General features: G+C 35.4%; 1 protein-coding gene across 7 annotated transcripts in view; it reads left to right on the top strand.

Annotated features, from left to right (window-relative positions):
- TOX (thymocyte selection associated high mobility group box) overlaps positions 1-19,487 on the top strand; it is a 223,762-nt gene that overhangs the window by 33,875 nt on the left and 170,400 nt on the right. The window contains exon 1 of one of the 7 annotated variants that reach the window (XM_035553227.2): positions 3,436-3,493. The exons of 5 other annotated variants lie outside the window; for them this stretch is intronic. Coding sequence is in view for 1 of the 2 variants with exons in the window: in XM_035553226.2 (XP_035409119.1) it covers positions 15,679-15,747 (69 nt within the window). In the remaining variant the exon portion in view is untranslated. Of the gene's footprint in view, positions 1-3,435; positions 3,494-15,516; positions 15,748-19,487 lie in introns of those variants that run through there. One more of the 7 variants, XM_035553226.2, reaches the window with a different exon arrangement.

Below are 19,487 nucleotides of genomic sequence, written 5' to 3'. Positions count from 1 at the left end.
AATTCTCATTTCCCATTTTGATAGGAGGAGGAAAGTCTTTTGCAATCTCTTTAAAAAGAGATATCAGAATAAATACTGTTTTAAACTTGATGAAGTCATGTGGATTGAATAATTAAACATAAGGGAAAATGGGATGTATTTTTATTTTCGGTCAAAGATGCAAAAAATCAAACTTTATTTCTGAAGTGGCAGCTAAAAAAGTTCTTAAGTCCTGAGGGACTCCAGCTCTTAGTGAAGAACCAACTCAGGAAGAGCGGTAAGACTAAGCAAGAAAAGCTATATAAGGATTGAAGTCTTATCAGGTTAAAAAGGCCAAAGTGAAGCATGTTAGACTTTGCAAATGGTAGTGAGACAGTCAAGGTTCTTCAACTTTATAAATAATAATAATAATAAAATAATAACAAAAAAAAGAACAAGGAAAGAAGTACAGCAGCTGTGCAATATGGATAGGTCAAATCTACAAATTGTCTTTAAGCATCTCAATACCTGAGCTGGATATATTATATTCAGTCAAGATAAATAATGTGGAGTAGTTAGAAACAGGAGTATGAATATTGAAACAACAGACATGTAAAAAAGTCTTTAAAAGAGCTAAATGTGCCACAGTCAAGGTGATAGAGTTCTGAAAGGACTGGTGGAAAAATATCACAGGACCTGTTGGCTTGGTTTTGGGAGTACCAGGGGCACACGCTGTGCATGGTATTGGCTAGCAAGGCAGTGTAACCTACACAGAAGGTGGTTGAGGTCCTACCATGTCTAGACGAGCCCAGTACCCCAGCTAGTGGGGCATTCAGAAGTCTTTTTTCTTGTTGTTTTTTAGTCTGGTGAAAAGAAGGATGTTAGAGGAGATTTCTTCTCTTTATAAGTATCTGAAGCAGAAAAGCACTAGGGAGGGACAAGAGCTCTTTCAGTCAAAGCACAATATTGGTATAAGAACAAATGGTTATCAACTGCCAGTGAATAAATTTCCAGCCACCAGAACACAATGTTTTCAGTATACCATTCCAGTAGGAGTAATGGTGAGCAAATGACACAGGCCTTGACAGCTGAAAGGGAGGACATTCACTTCTGTGCAACTCTGTTTCCATAAGTTTTTCCATGCTTCCTCTTCCTTTCTGCAAGCAGTGAACTAGTTAAATTGCTGAGTAACTCTAGAAACAGTGCAAACAAGCAGCAGCTGCACTATTGTTTCCAAATAAACGTATATTTAAATGACCTGGTGAAGGATAAGATTGAAATGATAACGCTGTTGGATGGTGAAGTGTACAATAGAAAGTGTTACTATAGACTGTGTCATTTTTTCCATTCCAAAAGTGTTCTTAGTAAGTATTAAAACTAATCAATGACACATGCCTAGAACTGATCTGATACATTTTATCCCCATGATGGGGACCTCAGGAATGTAGGCATGGTTTTAAACTAAGGTAGCTTGCCAGCACGTGGATTGAATGATCATGACCATTTCACAGAGGGATAATTAGCTTTTTGTTCCCTTTTGGTTTTAGCTGCTTTCATTATTTTAAATGTGTGTCCTCACCCTTGTGTTCACAGTGAAACTGTTTCCTTGTCTCTGACCTCATGGCTATACAAAGTACTAAGTGAAAACCTTGGTAGCCACCCTGATTTCTTGGGTGCATTGGTGAGTGGGACGAGTCTTCCAAGAAAAAAATTACTTCCGCATCTTTGTCTTGATCACTTTGAATAGTGGAATGGGAGAAATGAAATTTTCATTTCTAAGGATATTTCAGCACTTTCCATGGTAGACGGACATAAAGAAAAAGCAATATATGGTGACAGCAAGTAGCTTCATTCAGAAGGAAAAAATGCATCAAAACCAACCGCATTTTTAAATTGTGCACTGGTTATGATGATTTCCAAACAGACAGAAGTTAATTATTTGGGTTACTGTGACAGCATTGCATAGGCTTGCCAAGCACAAAAAATATACTATATTTTTTTCCTGACTCATGTCCCAAGTTAGTCAGACAGATTTATTCTCACAATTATATGTTTTCTCCATACATTTTAGGTTGCTGTGATTTTCATAGGTCTTTAAAAGGAATTGGTTATTTTTTCTTAATTATAAAAATGTTATTTCAGTAAATGCAATTTAATTAAAATGAGAATTTCTGCCAAAGCGTTTAAATAAATACAGTATTCTTTTACAAGTATGAAAGGAGTTACTATTTGCTGTTTCATTTCCTCACTAATATGCTGGCATGTTTGGTTTGAACCTGAGCATGTGGAAGTTTATTCTTAACCAAAGCAGTTCCTTTTTCATGTAAGTAGGTTAAATGTGAGTTGTAGAGCCCTAGGGCTCTTTTTGTTCAGTTTTAAAGCCCCCTCAAGTGGGCCTCTTTTAGGAACCTGGAATCATATGTTTGTAAGGTTGATCCAAATTACCATTAGAATAGCTCTTTTCAACTTTTTATTTATACAAAGAATCGTAAAAAATGCACCAAACTGACAAGGTATTAAATCAAACTGAATAAAGACAGTTAATTTTCTTTTTGCTCAACAACTACTTTTTTTTTTTTAATGGAATCTCTCAAATTGAAAAAAAATTGTCTGTAGAGTATGTTAAGGTGCCATGCAGTATAATAAAATGCTATTACTGTCACAAAGGTACATGATAAAGTGCATTTGCACAAAAGGCCCATATTAATGTCAATCATTTTCTGGTGATTTATATACTAACTGCAGTGTTTTAAGAAGATCAATATTCTTTGTTTTGACAACATTTCAGAGCCTTGTACTTTCCTGACAATATTAATCATTCTATTGCAGTTTGGTGGAATAATTTTAGTAATTAGTGATTGGCCAGCTTGGTGAAAAGATATGCAGTAATACTTCATTTGAATATTACCAGGTAAAACACAAAATGCATCTTTGAGTAGATAAACACACTAATCACTCTAGATTTTAGTGTAATATAATGCTATGTAATTAGTATGAAGCTCCTAAAGCATTGCTATTTTCACATCCCCTAAAACATATTTTCTCTGTATGTATACTAATGACACCCATCACAATACTTTCAAAGTGTCCCTTAAGATATAATAATAGATAAAATTACAATAGTTTTCAGGCATAATTTTCTGATCTACCTCTCAGAAGGCATCAGAAATACTTTAATGTTTTTCTTCATTTTTTTCCTCCTCTCTTCCTCCTTTTCAACTTCTGTCTGTTTTTCTTCTCTCACCCTTCCATATCTCTTGCATGTCATCCATTTCTTTCCCTTAAGGTTCCTATTCTTTTAGTAGTAGAGTAGAGCCAAATATATATATATATATATTATATCATATATATATTATTTTTCTTGTCTCCTCTTGTGATGAATTGTAAACTTTTTCCTCTACTTGTAAAAAAAAAAAAACATCTCTCATTCCTACTTGTTTAAGAATTTCCACGGAATCTGGAGAGCTCAGCTCCAAGAAAGTTGCCTCCACAAAACAAGAAATCTTGGAGGTATTTTTGGAGACCTTCTGGAGAGGTACTTAAGAACTATACTTTTACTATAATTTGATTTTACCATCGCTTACCTGTGAGGGCTGGTTCTGCTGTCTTTTACATTTAGTTTCTGTAAGAGGCCCACAAGGGCCATAATGTCAAATGTTGTTAACAAAGTAGTAATTCTCAAGGTTTTTCATGGCTCTTTTTGTAAAGTGTAAAGTCACTTTTTTAAAAACAACTGAGACACTGTTTGGAAGCATCTCCAGTGCTACAGCTATTTCCTTATCTAAATAACTGAATTGTAATGTAGGAGGTAGCTGCTGTCCAGTGATTATGTGTTTATGATAATAGCTGTAGCAGATTGGCAAAGACAAAGTTTATATTTTGTATTGTATAATTTAACTTTCACTTTTAGCCTCCTAGATATCTTGTAGATTTTTACTCCAATAAAACTCATTTTAGTAAGAGCTATAGAGTTAATTACATTGAATAATTATGCATTTCTCATTCACACATCTTCTCCTATTAAAATATTGGCAAGATATTAAAAATACCAAAGTGTATGTGCGCACACTTTCATCAAAGCCCTGATGGCCAGGGTGATTGCTCACCCTAGGTGTCCTGAAGAAATGGGCTCCCCAAGCAGAATCTCAGTTCGTGCTCAGCAGCTCTTTGTGTATTTGGCCAATGACTTGTGAACTTCTGCCTATGTTGGAAACTTCATAGGTCGAAAATTCATAGAAGAGAGTGACCAGCCATTACACCTTAAAAGTAAACAAAGTGTTGCTTTACAGCCCTGAGAGCACAGCACAGCTTTCATGAAGTTGTGGTGAATGTTGTAGATTCCTACCATAATTCACACACTCACGATCCCCATCCTGAAAAAGAAGTTCATCTATAGCATAATGCTGCTCAGAAATATGTATGGTTTGCACAGTTTGTCCATGGGTTGCTCATGTTTGTGCCTAGCAGCCTGATCTAACACTACCCTATCAGACTATTTTCTAGGGTTTTATTTATAAACCTAAATTAAGAAAAGTTGTAGGATAATCTGTTCTTTGTTTATAGTGAGTTTTATAGCGTTTCCTGTGATAAGATGAACTGGTGCTGGTAATTTAATATTTCAGAATGATTAGGGGGAAAGAAATGAATACTTTCAACTGGCAACTGTGGCCATATTTTAAGTAATTGGTCTTATGTTACAAAACTGGAAAAATATTGTGAGCCATTAAAGAACTGCATGTCTTTATATATATATATATATTTAATTCTGCTCATCAACTTTCATATGCCTGTGAACAAATGAAAGTTGATGAGAGTATTGCATTGCTAAATGTACTAGATAATATTCCTTTTAAACATTTGATCTGATAAGCAAAAACAGTACATGGTAAAAGTCAATCACTGTAAATATGTCTGTTTAAAGTTAAAATCCATATCTTATATTTGGTTTATTTATTTAGGGAGGGAAGATTAAAGGTTAAGTTTTAGACATTTTTATGACTGCATTCATGGAAGTTTTTTTCTTTCTGTTTGCCAGAACAAGGCACTTACTTCAGAGCACTTATACAACCCTGCACCTGTTCATTTGTATGGTTGTTAGGAAAAAATGGTTAAATCAGCACTGACCTCTTTGGGAGAGGATTTTATTTTTAATTTGAGATTGTTGCCATATGTGTATCAGTCATATCACTTAGATTTTCATATCAATTATAGCTGGCAAATCATTTCTCAAGATTATCTGTTATCTTCTAGTACTGCTTATTCCAACCTGTTCTGTAATTCCTGAAAAGGCTATGATTTTATTGGATTCTGTAAAAAGAGCTTCCTGATCTCATTATGATTCCTAGGAGCTGGAGAAGATGCCTGACTGTCTAGCTAAGTTTGTCTCTTCAGTGCTTCAGAAGTTCTATTTCTGTCCTTTGAAAGAAATGGGCATTAAATTCTTTTTTAATTTATTTTTTTTGAAAGTTATAAAAACAATGCCATAAAAGTAAGGACTTTTCTATGCGTTAACCAAAGGAGTTTTATTTTCACCTAGGTTGCAAGTCTTGGCTCTTTTCTTTTAATGTTCCTACTGATTTTATCTACATTAAAGCCAGTACTGATGGTGAACAAATGATTCATTAGGTTGACTTGGCTGATACTATCAGCAGAATTGAAGACAAAAGTCCTTGTGTTCTAGGTTCAGTACAGTCTAAAAGTACATTTTAAGTTAAGGCCCCTTATGTGGGAAGAAAAAGACTCTGGAAATTACCAGTTGCAATCATTGCACTACCACCAAAACATCTTGTAAAATGGTGATACTGTATAATAATCTTACATAAATACATTGGAATAGTCACATGCATTTGAAGCTAACAGTTTCCAGTACCAAAGCTGACATTTGTCTGGAATAATATGGACTGGTAATTTTACCAGAATTATTCACATGAAGAAGTATGATTTAGACTTGGATTACAAGATTTGTTAAGTCATACTTTGACAGAATCAGTTTAGCACTGCTTAAGTAATAATAGTGAGGTGATGTTTCAGTGGTTTTCTTTGTTGAGCAGGAAATTAAATCACAATGTTCTGGTGAATTTAGAAAACTTTATTCTGTATTTCTAAAATGATCGTTATGTCTTCAAGTGCAGATGATATTCTTTTTCATATTCATACATATGAATTTCATATTCAGAGGAAAATGTATATGCATTGACTTTATTCAAGCTCGACAAAATACACACCAGTCCAAGGATCTGCTGTAAAACTTGAAAAGTATCTTCCCCAGATAGTATCAAACCCCCTTCTCCCTCATGTCTACAATTTACTTCATATGCAGAAACACCATTACTACACTATTTGAAACCTGCTTGCAGGAGAAGAGATTGTAAAATAGAGGGCCCTAAACAAATCACCTTAGCCTGTTAAAAGTTTTCATCAATTGAAGCAGCAGAGCCTTCATAATCCCTGTGATCAGGGCAACAATTGATGAATAACAAAGTATTGAACCAAAAGGAAAAATGCCACTTTTTGAACCATTATTTCATGTAGCTCTAGCACTTCCCAAGAAGTTATGCAAATTACAAAGGTCTGATCAGTTTTAATGATTTGAAAGTTAATGTTGTGAAAGGTAAATGTATTTAGATTGGTTTCATATTACTTGTTCATCTTAGACATTTTTTTAGAGTAAACCTTATCAGAAATTAGCTGCCTGAAGAGATATGCAGGCACAGAAGAAATTAGTCATCAAAGACAAATGCCAGCCTGAAGCTGACCAGACCTGAGTCTCCATTATCAGGATTAAAAGGGGCAGCAGACAACAGGAGAAAAAGTCTTTTGAAATGGAGCCCAGAGATTTCCTGCATTTTCTTAAGCATTCTAATTTGACATACTCTTAAAAATTATATGAGGGTATGATTATATGCAATTCAGCCTCTGTTTTCTTTCTCTGCTTAAGTTTCTAAAAATTTCATAAATGGCATAAAATGTCATAAATTGCACTAATTTAATTCTACATATCCTAAATACATCCTCACAAATATGGGTAATTTACAGTGAGTAGTTCTTAATTTAATTTGAGGCGTTTTGTTTACCTTTGTTGTTTTTCTGCCTCCTTTTTGGCTCACATGCTACTTCACTGTGGGGTATTACATAGTGTAAAGAAGGATGTCTTTTGCTTGGGAGCAAATTAGGGTTGCATTCAAGAAGAAGGAGGTGCAAAGCATTCCCTCCCTTTTCACCGTATGACTAAAGCAGGGCACGTATGGGTGTTTATGCATTGCACAAGTGTGTATGTGAAAGCAATTGAAATATGTGAAAGCAGGCTTACAGGAGCCATTGTCTCCTCCCTTCCTGATGGGGAGAACTGGAGCTGCCCCTTTGCAGGAGGGAGAACATAAAAAGTACAAGTCTGCCTCTCACTGATTTCTGGGCAACTCCAAAATGGTGGGAGAAGCAGAAAGGAGCTGTGATTCCCAAGGGAGCATTTCTTTCCTGGGCCTCTCACAGCTATGCACTATCCTTCACAGGCAGAGAGAGGCTGAGTCTATTTCTAGCCATAGTTTGAATTCAGTTGTCATAAATTGCAGCAAATGTCAAATTCATTATATATATATATATATATATATATATGTATGTATATATATATTTGGTAAACCTGGAAAAGAGAATAACAATGTCTCTGGTGTGTGTTCACATTTCATATGAACAGGACTGTTGATCACTGTAGATCTATTAACTCCATTTGCTACTGTAATTAAGCATATTTTTAAAAGCGTGAATTACATGCTCATATGTTAAGGTGCTAGAGCTTTTGGTTAGTGAAGTGGAATCACTAATTCTGGAAGACGAGAAGAAAATTAGGTAGGTGAGGTATCACCAGTGTTCTGAATTCACTGTAAAGATACCATGTGAGTTCAGAAATCTTGGAGTCAAATTTTCAAAGAGCACCTTTCCAGCCTTCTGTGCAGGCAAACTTTCTGCTGCCCACAGTAATCAGTGGAGAGAGGTGGGGCTGTTGGTTTTTGTTTGAGATATCACAACTGGTAACAGTAAAATTCTCATGCTTACACTGTAATCATCATATTGTATATAATTCTTGTCTTAGAGAGGGATGTCATGGATGCTATTTATTTTCAAAATTTAAAACCATTGATAGTATTCTGTAGTAGCAGACTGAAAACCTGAACTCCATATGTTTTTTTAAAATAAAATATAGTGTGAGCAAACAGTTTTCATTATGCCTTTCATTTGCTGTGCACAGTCCAACATTGGTCTATTTCTTGTGCTACCGTATTTTTGAAACTTTTTTTTTTTTTTGGTTTTGTGGTCATGGTGCTTCTTCCATTTTTAAAGTATTTCTCTTGCTACTTTTTAAAATAAACTTTTTTTCTTAGAAATGACTCCCTTCCACCCCTATCTTGAAAACATTACTGAGGGATTTTATTGGAACTATAAGTCTTGCAGTGTCCTCCACTTAGCATGAAGAAGTTAATTAACATTAGTTTTAGGTGATAAAACTTTGTAATAAATATGTTGATCTCATACTTGCCCAAGTTGCACTATGTAAACCAGAGAAACTTTGAAGTCAACAGAAATATTATCTGAGACAGTGGTAGCTGGGCTTTTTGAGATAACTTGAGACTGAAAATAGCTTATAGTATATCAAAGCAGGAATTATATAAGCTATAATGATAAGATTGCCAGCTGGGAAGCAAGACTATGTGAAATTGGAGGAATATCCTGATATCATTGTATTGGCTTTCATGAATTCTGGATAATACTGTGCATTTTGGTTACAGTGGTTAAAAGTCTTGTTTTAGTGTATTTATAGAACAAAATTTGTAATGTTTTTTATATGCTAATGAATTTCAATCCTTTATGTATTCATAAGAATTGTTTATAATTGAGTTAATTACATTCTAAATCATTGCTATTATAATTCAGTTATTTGATTAATTATTAAAATAAGCTTTTTGAATACTCAGTTTAAAACAACACTGGGATAACTGGATGTCTTTGCATTTTTATCTATTTTGTTGATACTCTTTTCAATATTTGGATCAGTAATCATGATGAATGAGCTGTTATGCATTATTCTAATAATCCCCCCAAAATGGAAGTAAATTTTTCATTATATATACTCCTGTTTCAAAGGAGGATAAAGAATTCATGTGCAAAGTAAGAGATATAACATTAAAAATGTTGGACTTGTTCTTCCAGGATCCTGTGTGTAAAGGCTCAGTAACTCTTAGAAAATGGTCAAAGCCTATGATTGTTGGCTGATAGCATTCCTTATAGATGTGCCCCAGAGTGTTTGTTACTCCATCTTTGGGAATATGTAGAAGTTCAGACCTGCAGAAACATTTCTAATGCATGTTGGTAAGACAGTATGTTGGGACCTACATCATACTCTTAACGATTGAGTTAGAGAGGTCTCAGAGCAAACTCGATAAGGTGATGTTGTGTTGTTACAGATTTTATCCTTCATATAAGCCATTATGCTGGGGTTTTCTTTCAGTTGGCAGTTGTTGAATTCCATATCTGAAAACTCCAAAGGTTAATCCAGAAATACAAACAATCATGTTCCTTCTCTTATTACTACCTACGGATTGATCCATGTGCTTCATATCATACTGAGGAAATGCTTGTTCGAACACAATAATTCATTCTGTAAAGCTGTTTGAGATACATGACACTTAAAGAAAAATGGTCCAAAAATGCCAGTACAAAGCAAACCATGTTATAAAGGCTGTATTGCGAGATACAAGGAGCTGAGTTATTGGTCAGTATAAAAGGAATGAAAACAACAGCCAAAATTATGGTTTATATTTTTTCTAGTCAGGACAGGCCAATATATTTCCTAGACAAACCTGCTGAGATTCTGCAGGCAGTGCAGCAAGACTGAGAGAATGGTTATTTTAAAGTGTGTGCAAACATATACCATGTGCTTCATCAGTTTTTGTCTTGTCTGTTAGCCTAATGAAGGGAACTTTCAGACAAAAGATGCCTCGTTATCTTATTAATCAAACATTAAGAAATGAGGAGGAACAGGCAAGTTTATACAGAGTTGATGATTGTTACTTAGTCTACATTTCAGTAGAACATATTGTTAATCAGTATCAGAGCATTATGTACTTCAAACATTGGATAAATCTTCTTCAATCTACAAAGCATTTTTCTTCAAGGCTCTTCTGTTGTTTTTGTTTGTTTCTTTGTTTGTTTTTTCCTAACATCAATAGAGGTTACATGTATGTAGCAAGAGTAAACTTATTAAAATCGTGTTTGCTCTTTATTCAGAGAAAATGTTGGCCTTTGCATGGAAGTGTTATATTTGTGTATACAAATGAATTTAAACATATTCCTTACACATACATCCTATGCAGAAGTACCTTACATCATATTCAGTGGAGGAAGCACTGGTAAAATATTTTGTACAGTTTCTTGGAAAGGAAAAATGTTTGTTATTGCAGTGTTGTGTTTAGTATGTATTTATGGGGTATGAGGCACAGAATTCAGGTCATGTAGCAAAGATAGGTAGGAAACATGTTAATTCCTAGAGTTACTCTGAGATTTTTGCTAAAACCTTCCTTTTCTGTCTATTTCAAGGTTTTCATGTAAACATATAAAAAGGAAAATTTATTTTCTGTGATGATGAAACAAAAAGCAAAACAAGATAGAGTGTCAGTTATTATGTGCTATATAACATTTCATTTTAGATTTAAAGAGCTGATACACGTTTTATTTTGAAAGGTTGACATCTTTCTTGGAACAGTTATATAGAATGTTCACATCATACAACAGTATGTCTATAACCCTCAGATTCACTGACAGTTTCCTTATACCTATATAGTATTTTTTGTTATGTCTGTATCCACCGTAAGCTGGGAAAGTTACATTAAGTATGACTACAAGTATGGGAAATTCTGAATATCTCTATGTCTTTTGTAAATGTTTTGACAGAATTTAATAGTGAAGGAGGTGAATTACTACAAAGCAAGGTAATTTTAAAATATGTAGAAATAAGTATAAGGTTTAAAAAAAATGTAACATCAGTTTCATGATTTAATAAGCTCAGTTTCATGATTTAATATATCTCATTTTATAGGCGCTTTATTGAAGACTTTCACAATTTTGTGTTTGTGTGTGGGTCCATGCATGTGTATGTAAAATCGAGGCAGTACTGCACATTAATGTCTTGTTCATGACCAGGCAGATTGATTCCATGTACAAAAAAGAGCTTTAACTGGAATAATATTGGAAATACTTTTTTAAAGTTTTTAAAAACTGTTGTGCAAAGTACATCAGAAATGCTTCAACATGATCTCATGTGTAGATTAAAGATACCGATAACTGAGTATGTACTGCTTTTTTTAGTCAGCTCCGGGATTGCTTGGATACGAGCCTGCTGTGGCTGTTATACTCAGACTTTTTCTCTGACGATGGGGTACAAAGTCTAATAGAGGTCTTGCTTCTTTAATCTACACTTTTTATATTGTTGGTGTCATAGAGTTCTTTACCACACATCAAAAACAAAAGGAGAAGAATACATTTTTGAGCATTATACTGAAAAGAGGATTTTTCAGTACAGAATGTTTCTTTCACTCCTCATGACTAGTTTTAGCAACAGTACTGGTATTTTGGAGCTTTGTAAACATTTGAAAAGGTGCTTGCATTGATCAGCTACTTAATTACCATTGATTCTCAGTGTGAGTACATAATCTCATGGCACAGCCTGAGTAACAATTGTTATCATTTGACTAATCAATTAACTATTTCAGTATTCATGAAGACAACAGATAAGACTGATTCTAGTTGCAGGTTTGCACTGCAGAAGAAATACCATTTTTCCTAATGTAATAATAAACATTTAATTTTATTTAATTAAAGAAAGGGAGACTGTGGCTCAGGGAAAATATTAACCAGCAACATGTGTTAACTGTTGTCCTTTCACATCTGTATTAATTTCATAATTTTGCCCTTGTGTACGAGTCTCGCATCAGTTCAGCATTTCTGATGAAGTAAATTTAAAACTCATAAAAAAGACCAGATTGATAGAAATGCGTGACCACAGGCAGACACAGTCAAGAATATCAGCACATTTCTTCTGGTGGCATGATGGATCTGGATGAGCTCTTCAAAGGTCTAGACCATAATTCAGCTCCTTGGCCAACTGCTCCTTGACATGTGTTTAGGGCAGACAACAGATGCTGTTTGGGAAGAGTGGTTTTGCAGCTTTATTGTCTCTCTCTGCAAAGAGCTTTTCTGGACAATCTGTATTTCACGTGTCTGTTTCTGCAGCAGGAAGAAGCCATGGCTGAGGTGGAGATGGGGGTGTTACAGTGGTCCTGCTGGGGCACCTGGTGCCTCTTTGCTGGTGGGCACTACGCAGTTGCACAGCTCTGGCTTTGATATGAGAGTTGATGGTGGCCAGCGCTAATGGGCCAAAAACCCTGCCAATTCACAGCAGAACTTCTCTTTCATTAGTTAACCTTTTGGAACTGGTGACCTAGAGATGAATGTGTCTACAGTTTGATACCAGTTCCTTTGTTCATTTAGTTTTTCTTATTAACAAGATCTGTAATCATGCATTGTGAAAATACTACTGCACTTCAATAACATTACATCTCTTGAAAGAGTTGCTGAGAATTAGGATTTCAGTGAATTGCTGAAAAAAATATTTTTCTGTTTAACATAACAATACCTATACTTTGTAGAAAAATGTAGATACTGGGGAATTATCAGTACATACAATTTTATCAGTGCATACAGCTTGTTTTCCTGAGTACGTTTTAAGAAGCTTTGCATTTCTGAAGTTAAAACTTTAACTGGTGTTTAGATTGCCTTCTATCCTCCAGGGTTACCTTCTTTTTTAAGCAGTTCATGATTTAAAGGAGAGCAATTTTTCAAAATAAGTAAATAAATAAAAAACTTCTGTGGAGGAACTGCATTTTGAGCAGAATCACAGCTATTTTGTTGTTTTCACTTGTTAACTGTTTTTTAGTATGATTCACCTTTATTGCATATAATATGTTAATCTTCAATGTAATTGTCATTATGTTAAAGTTTACAATTACATAGACATTTTCTTGTCACGTAGTTCTGTGTGACTGAGGTCTTTAAAAACAAAGGGCCTAATCTTCATAGTGTTGTAAATCAGAGGAATTCTGGTTGACTTAGTGGAATTAAAGTTGCATGAGATCACAGTGAAGTCCAGGGATATTACTTGTGATCATTAACCTGAATATAGGCTGCACAACTGGATCCATCCATGTACAGAAGAGCCATATGCTGACAGTAAAACTCAGAAAGCTCACGGAATTGATAGATGGATTCTTCAAACTTTAACATGTAATAACTAGTACGTACTTAGATGTCAGTGGATATATCAGACTATGAGCAGGAATGACAGACATTGCCAGCTGCTCCATTTCCATTCTATATTTGGCCTATTTTTAATGTGTTCTTACCAGCATGTCTTCATTCACCTTCATCAAGTACAAAACACATCGCTCGTGCCTTTACTCACTGTTTTCATCTTCCTCCAAAAATGAAGAATTTCTGCAGGTTCAGAAATCCTTTCCAAGGCAGTCTTATAGCAAAGAAAGAAGTTGTGGGAGTTAATATCCAAGAAAGTCCAAGCATTTGCAATCAGTTTTGCCCATCACAGTTTCCAATGCGATACTGACTGATGTAAATAGAACTGGAATTTTTGAAACATGTAACAGCCACAGAGCACAGACAATGTCAAAGAAGATTCTTTTCTAAGTCATGAGATATTACTTTGGTACAAATAGGAGCTTTTTTTTTGAAAGATGAAGGAAATGGTTAAGTAACTAGCTAACGACAACACCAAAAACAGCAGTCTTCCCGCCCAAGTAGTAAACCAGATCTTGAATCACATTGTGTTCTAAATATAAGATACCCAGAGATGTTGTAAAAAATGCTCATTAGTTTTCTTTTTGCTCTCCCTGTAGTGGATTTATCAAGAAAGATTTTTTAACAAAATAATTTTAGGCATCTGTTCTTTGCTTTATGGATGAAAGTACATCTTAACTGTGATCTTGTACATTTGTTACTTTTTAGCTGATTAGCAAAAATCATTGGAATACTCCCTATCAGGCTATAGTTCTGAAAAATAGCTCAGACATTATTTATTTTTTTATTTTTTGATATTTCCACAGTAAGTGTGCTAGATACCATACCATAGCACAATAAAGAAAACATGATTTTGAATTTGCTTTAGATGTTAGCCTATTGACAGTTCCTGAACTGGGCAAGAAAGAAGTGTCATCAGTCAGATATTTGTGTTTTTCATTCAAAGTATTGCTAGAAGCACTTGCATATATTTTCTCCAGTGGTCAAGCTGTGATTTATTTTGCATTGATTGCAACACTTTCATTTGTTTATTTTGAAGGCTTATACTTAACATTTTCTCAGTTCTAAATTTTAAAATAATTTCTGTATCAGTGTAGTTGCAGATGCAAAGTGAGCAGTTTTCTTCTTCGGATCGTAAGTCCGAATATCCATTTATGCTTTCTAAGCATTATTTCTGTTGTCCAGATGCACAATGTTTGTAAATATTAAGTAGGAAAGGGCTATTATTAAGAATGATTCACCCACTCTAATTAGAAATGAGAGGATAGTGAAAAAGAACACAGAGTGATTACTTTTATTTCTCCTCATGTCATGAGAGTGCACTTAGATGAAGAATTGAACATGGAGATGGATGCAAAAATGCTGCAAATCCAAATTCCCAAAACAGTGGATCTGACTGTTGCTAGCCCACATCACCTCTGTGCATCAGGCTGGCACATCCAAGACTGGGGAACATATCCCAGGATCACAAAATGGCAGCATCTGCAACTCCCACTGAGTTGTTGCTCTCTCAGTGGAAGCAAGGCCACTCCCTTTCCATCCTTCTGGGGCAATGGAGTATATATTATTTTCAGTCTGTTTTTATAACTGTTTCTGGAGATAGGTTTGTTTTTTATTTATTTATTTATTTATTTTATTTTCCAGGTTGAACCTGTTTCTCTCTTCTGTAATTTGAAAGTGAAACTGCAGGCTCAAAATACTAGAATTCATCAGCTACCTCCACTTCAAAAGTTCTTTGAGCTTTTGTTTTGTATTTCAGAGACTGCATGCATTTCTTTCAGAGTCTTTCAAAATGAGGCAATGTCTAAATGGAGAGTTAACAGCATGGAGCTGGGACAGGGGAGGGTCAGGCTGGGTGTTAGGGAAAGGTTCTGCACCCAGAGGGTGGTCGGGCACTGGGACAGGCTCCCCAGGGCAGTGGTCACAGCACTGAGCCTGTCGAAGTTCAAGAAGCATTTGGACAACACTCTCAGACACGTGGTCTGATTTTTGGGTGGTCCTGTGTGGGGCCAGGAGTTGGACTCAATGATCCTTGTGGGTCCCTTCCAACTTGGGATATTCTGTCATTCTCTGATTCCATGAGTTGTCGAGACTTAAATTGAACCAACATGAATTGTTGGTTCATTTTCATTTATAGGGAAGAAACAGTGGGTTTATAAATATTTATTTAGGGAAATTGTATATGTGTTTCTTTCCCCAAAGGGAATGCTCTCAATCGTGTTCCAGATCCACTCCAATGTGGTGACAGCAATAGCAGTGTAATTGAGGGAAGGAGAGAAGAGAGTGTAAGAAGTCCTCTGAAACTTTGACAGGAATGTACATTATCCAGCTGCTCAAGTGGAGGCTCTGACCTGCCCTTCATCTATGGCATTAGCAGAATTCAAAGCAGCCTTTTCCGGCCAAATGAACACTGAACGAGGATCTTGTGCCCAGGTAAAACATGCAGCTGCCACCTTTGCCAGATATGGAACGGACAGCTTTGCCAAATGTGTGTGATTGGCATAAGCTACTTATATTTTCAAATCTGATAATTATTGACAGTTCTGGCAGGGTTGTCTGTTGCACAGTGTTGATGGCTGCAATCCACATCTTCAGATGAGCCGTAATAAAAATAATGTATTTTTACTTTCTGTAGCTTAAGATTCTTCTATGGTATTTTAATATATTCAACTGACTTTTTTATAATCCCTTTGAAATTTGCACTGAAATAATTATATCTGTTTTATTTTCCCAACATGCTACTTACATTTTTCCTCATGGTGTAAGGAATTGTTTTCTAATGTTGCACTGTAAGCAACCAGTTCATAGGAAGTAGAAAAAGTGGAAAACTCTCCCCTCTTGGGAGAAGGAGATTTTATTTACAAAATTTATGTGGACTCAGGAAAGACAGAAAGAAGAAAAATAATGTAGTCCCAAAACAAAGTAATCTTGTGTAAACTTTATGGCTTACTCACACAGATATCTTATATTCCAACACCAGTTTGGCATAAGAGAGAGGAGGCTGGCGCATAGAATACAGGTTGGAAACTGAGCCACAATGCCATTCCTTTTGGAATAGTCACACGGTTTTGAATGTGTACATTTTGGTAAATGCATGCTTTGGTTAAAAAAGTGCCTTTAAAATTTTAAAAATACTCTGAAAATTAAGATTTATTTGGTCTGTAGTAAAATTGGAAATCTTTAACTCTATAAACTATCTTCACTAATTTATTCCTGTTTTAAGTTTTGTTCTAGTGTTGCAGTAGGTGTTTTGCTGTCATTTTATTATAGTGTATTATTACATTTTAAATGTCTTAGTATACTTGTAAACAGCAACGCATACTTGAAAATACAAATCTGTTTAAAATTAAGTCAGACATGCTCCACTTTTAACTGGCTACAATTTAGTTATAGATCTTTTATTGGGAGACTAAAATAAATGCAAGCTTCTTTCTGCACACCCAGTTATATTATCCCTTGAGACATCTCAGCTAATAAATGAAAGTGGAGACAGATCAGCTGTAGGAATGGGGCGGTATAAAGCCCATCCTATTACTGAACAAGTTCCAGATGGAGTTCATGGAACAGCCATTAAGTCTGGAACTGGAGATGCAATATCCACCATAGTAAAAGATTCAAAAATTATCTGGATAATAAATCTGACAAACGGGCATATATATTCAAAGAACAATAAGGTGTCCTCTTGAGTTATCTCAGTCACTCAGTTGTTCAGTCTTTCAGCTGAATGCATTCACCTTAGCTATATCATTCTAGGGTGCAACTCATTGATCTGCTTTTATCATCTCTTTACAAAGTGAGAATTTTCCCATTATTCCCTCTGGAAAATAGATCTATGAGGATAAGTTTCGTGGACCCAGCAAGATTCCTGTGTGTCCGGTGCTAGCAATAAATCTCACCCAAGCATAGACTCACCCCATGGACTATCTGATTAAACACTACAGTGTTCATTCTTCACAGCAGTGGCTGCCTGTCACCTCCTTTTTTGAATACCTCTATAGATAGGGATGAGTTGTGCCAGATGAAGCATGAAGACAGAAAACAGCCAACTGAATGACACAAGACACACTTGGATGTCAACTATCAGCAGCACAAGAAACTCTTTTATGAGGCTGTTACATCTTTGATGTAGCCCAGAGTTCTTTTATTCTTCTCAAGAGCAGCCACAAAATAGTCAGTGATAATATATCTTAAACAGATTCAAAAAGGATAATGCCAAAACAGGACATTGTGGTAATCTTAGCTGACATGCATTCATAGATACAATGCAATAACTTTTTAAATGAGCTTAATTCTTAAATGAGACAGTTCAGGAAACTACATGTCTGTGCAGTCCAGAGAAACCCATATGTGAATAACAACTCTCAGTGAGCAAGAACTGTCCATTAGCAGTGATGTTTTGTCCCTGACCATAGACCCTAGTAAAGAATATTGTGAAGAGTTTTAGCTCTAGTTCGTAGTATTTTGATTTCAGAGACTAAAGCTCTGGAAGCTTGCAGGGATGATCAGGCTGCCCCTCTGAGATAAATTCAAATCCCTCTTGTATGTTTTTATCATTATTGTCTGAGTCCCCAGCATCTTTTGTAAGGGGGAGGAAATCTAGGAGCACCCTCTGGGCAAGCAAAGCAAACACAAATAGGATGTTACTCAGAAGGATACTTTAACATTCCAAAATTTAACAGCCTTCCCGTCTGAAGTACTGTAGGCTGCATCTAGGATACTTTTTTAGGGGAAAATAGGACATTTCAGAACTCTCTTAATATTGGACAGGTTCTGGTTATGCAATGGGAAAGACACAAACAAAATGCTGGCTTCTTTATATTCATGATAGAATTGATAGTTATCATACTTACAGACCTTTCATCTCAGAAATAACTGAGAGCAGTATGTTCTATATTGGCCATCTACCACGTGGTTGATACAGGCAACAAACTGACTCTACTACATCCTTTCAGACAGATCTAAAATGAGTTTTTCACAACTATGAGTTACAAATTTTACTGCAGGAGTTTTCTCTGATTCTTTACCCTTTAATAGTGAAAGAAGCAAGATGCAATGGTCAAATATATCCAATAATGTGTAGATAATATGACCTTTAAGAATCTCTTATTTTCCTTCTGGATCAGAGACCCATCTTCAGAGGGTATTTTTCATATTATTAAAGGGAAAACATAAGATTTTGCTAGGCTTAAGTTCCCTTAAAGAAATATAAACTGTTTCAGATAAATAAAGTCAGTGGTGGGTGAAAAGATAATTTTGAAGAACCACAATAATTCCTGATTGCTAGGAAATGGATCACAACCTGGAAGGCTTCCTTAACTTGTCTCTAAATATAAACGTCTTGAAGTACTGAGATTCACACATCTAGTTGGAGTAAATGGAGATATGGAGTACTCAGAACTAGCTAAAATTAAGCTCAAAATGTGTAATGGAGAATGTATCATTTCTGTCAAAGCAGATCTTGAATTGTCTTGTGCCCTTTTTAAAAAATAGAATGAAAGAAAGAAATGTATCAGAGGAACATCTGTTCTGTAATATACTTTCAACATAGTGGGAGTATATTTTTTTTAAGTGTCTTTGTTTCTGTGTATCCACATCAGAGAGTTATCCAGGTTAAGCCCAGTCCCCCAGAATGGCTATGGTTATTATTACAATACAATGTACTGTGTTCTGGACACCTCTAGAGATGTCTTTGCTAGACAAAGTTTTCTAGAAAGCTGCATATTCTTTCTTTGCTCCCTTTCACTTGTAATCATCTCCTCCCCGATGTCCTCTCTAGACTAGAGTGAGTAGAAAATCCAGGACAGCAACAGAATGCCTTTGTTTCTTTGTACAGTTTTTTAATCAATTCTGCTACAATTATGTAGGCCCGGTGATCAGTCCTGAGGTTTTATCCATTTCTGAAGAAAGCAAGGCTTTTGAGATCAGCTTGTCTCTGCATGATGGTTGATGATATTTTCAAGTAAGAATTAACCTATTTTATACTTAATGAAGACTCAAAATCAGTAAGCTACTACAAAGTTTTGAAAGTACACACTGCATTTGAGAAGGTATTTGTTAGGGGTCCTACCACTACTAAGAAATGTGCTGGTGAGGGTACAAATACATTGTTAGGTGCATGAGAATCCACATGGAGGTGAGCTGCAGGAAATGATGTTTCAGAAGTTCAGAATTGT

The sequence above is a fragment of the Cygnus atratus genome, chromosome 2 (assembly GCF_013377495.2).
Source record: "Cygnus atratus isolate AKBS03 ecotype Queensland, Australia chromosome 2, CAtr_DNAZoo_HiC_assembly, whole genome shotgun sequence".
Lineage (NCBI taxonomy): Eukaryota > Metazoa > Chordata > Aves > Anseriformes > Anatidae > Cygnus > Cygnus atratus.
The sequence above is the reverse complement of the archived record's forward strand: the minus strand, read 5'-3'. Positions and strand labels throughout refer to the sequence as shown.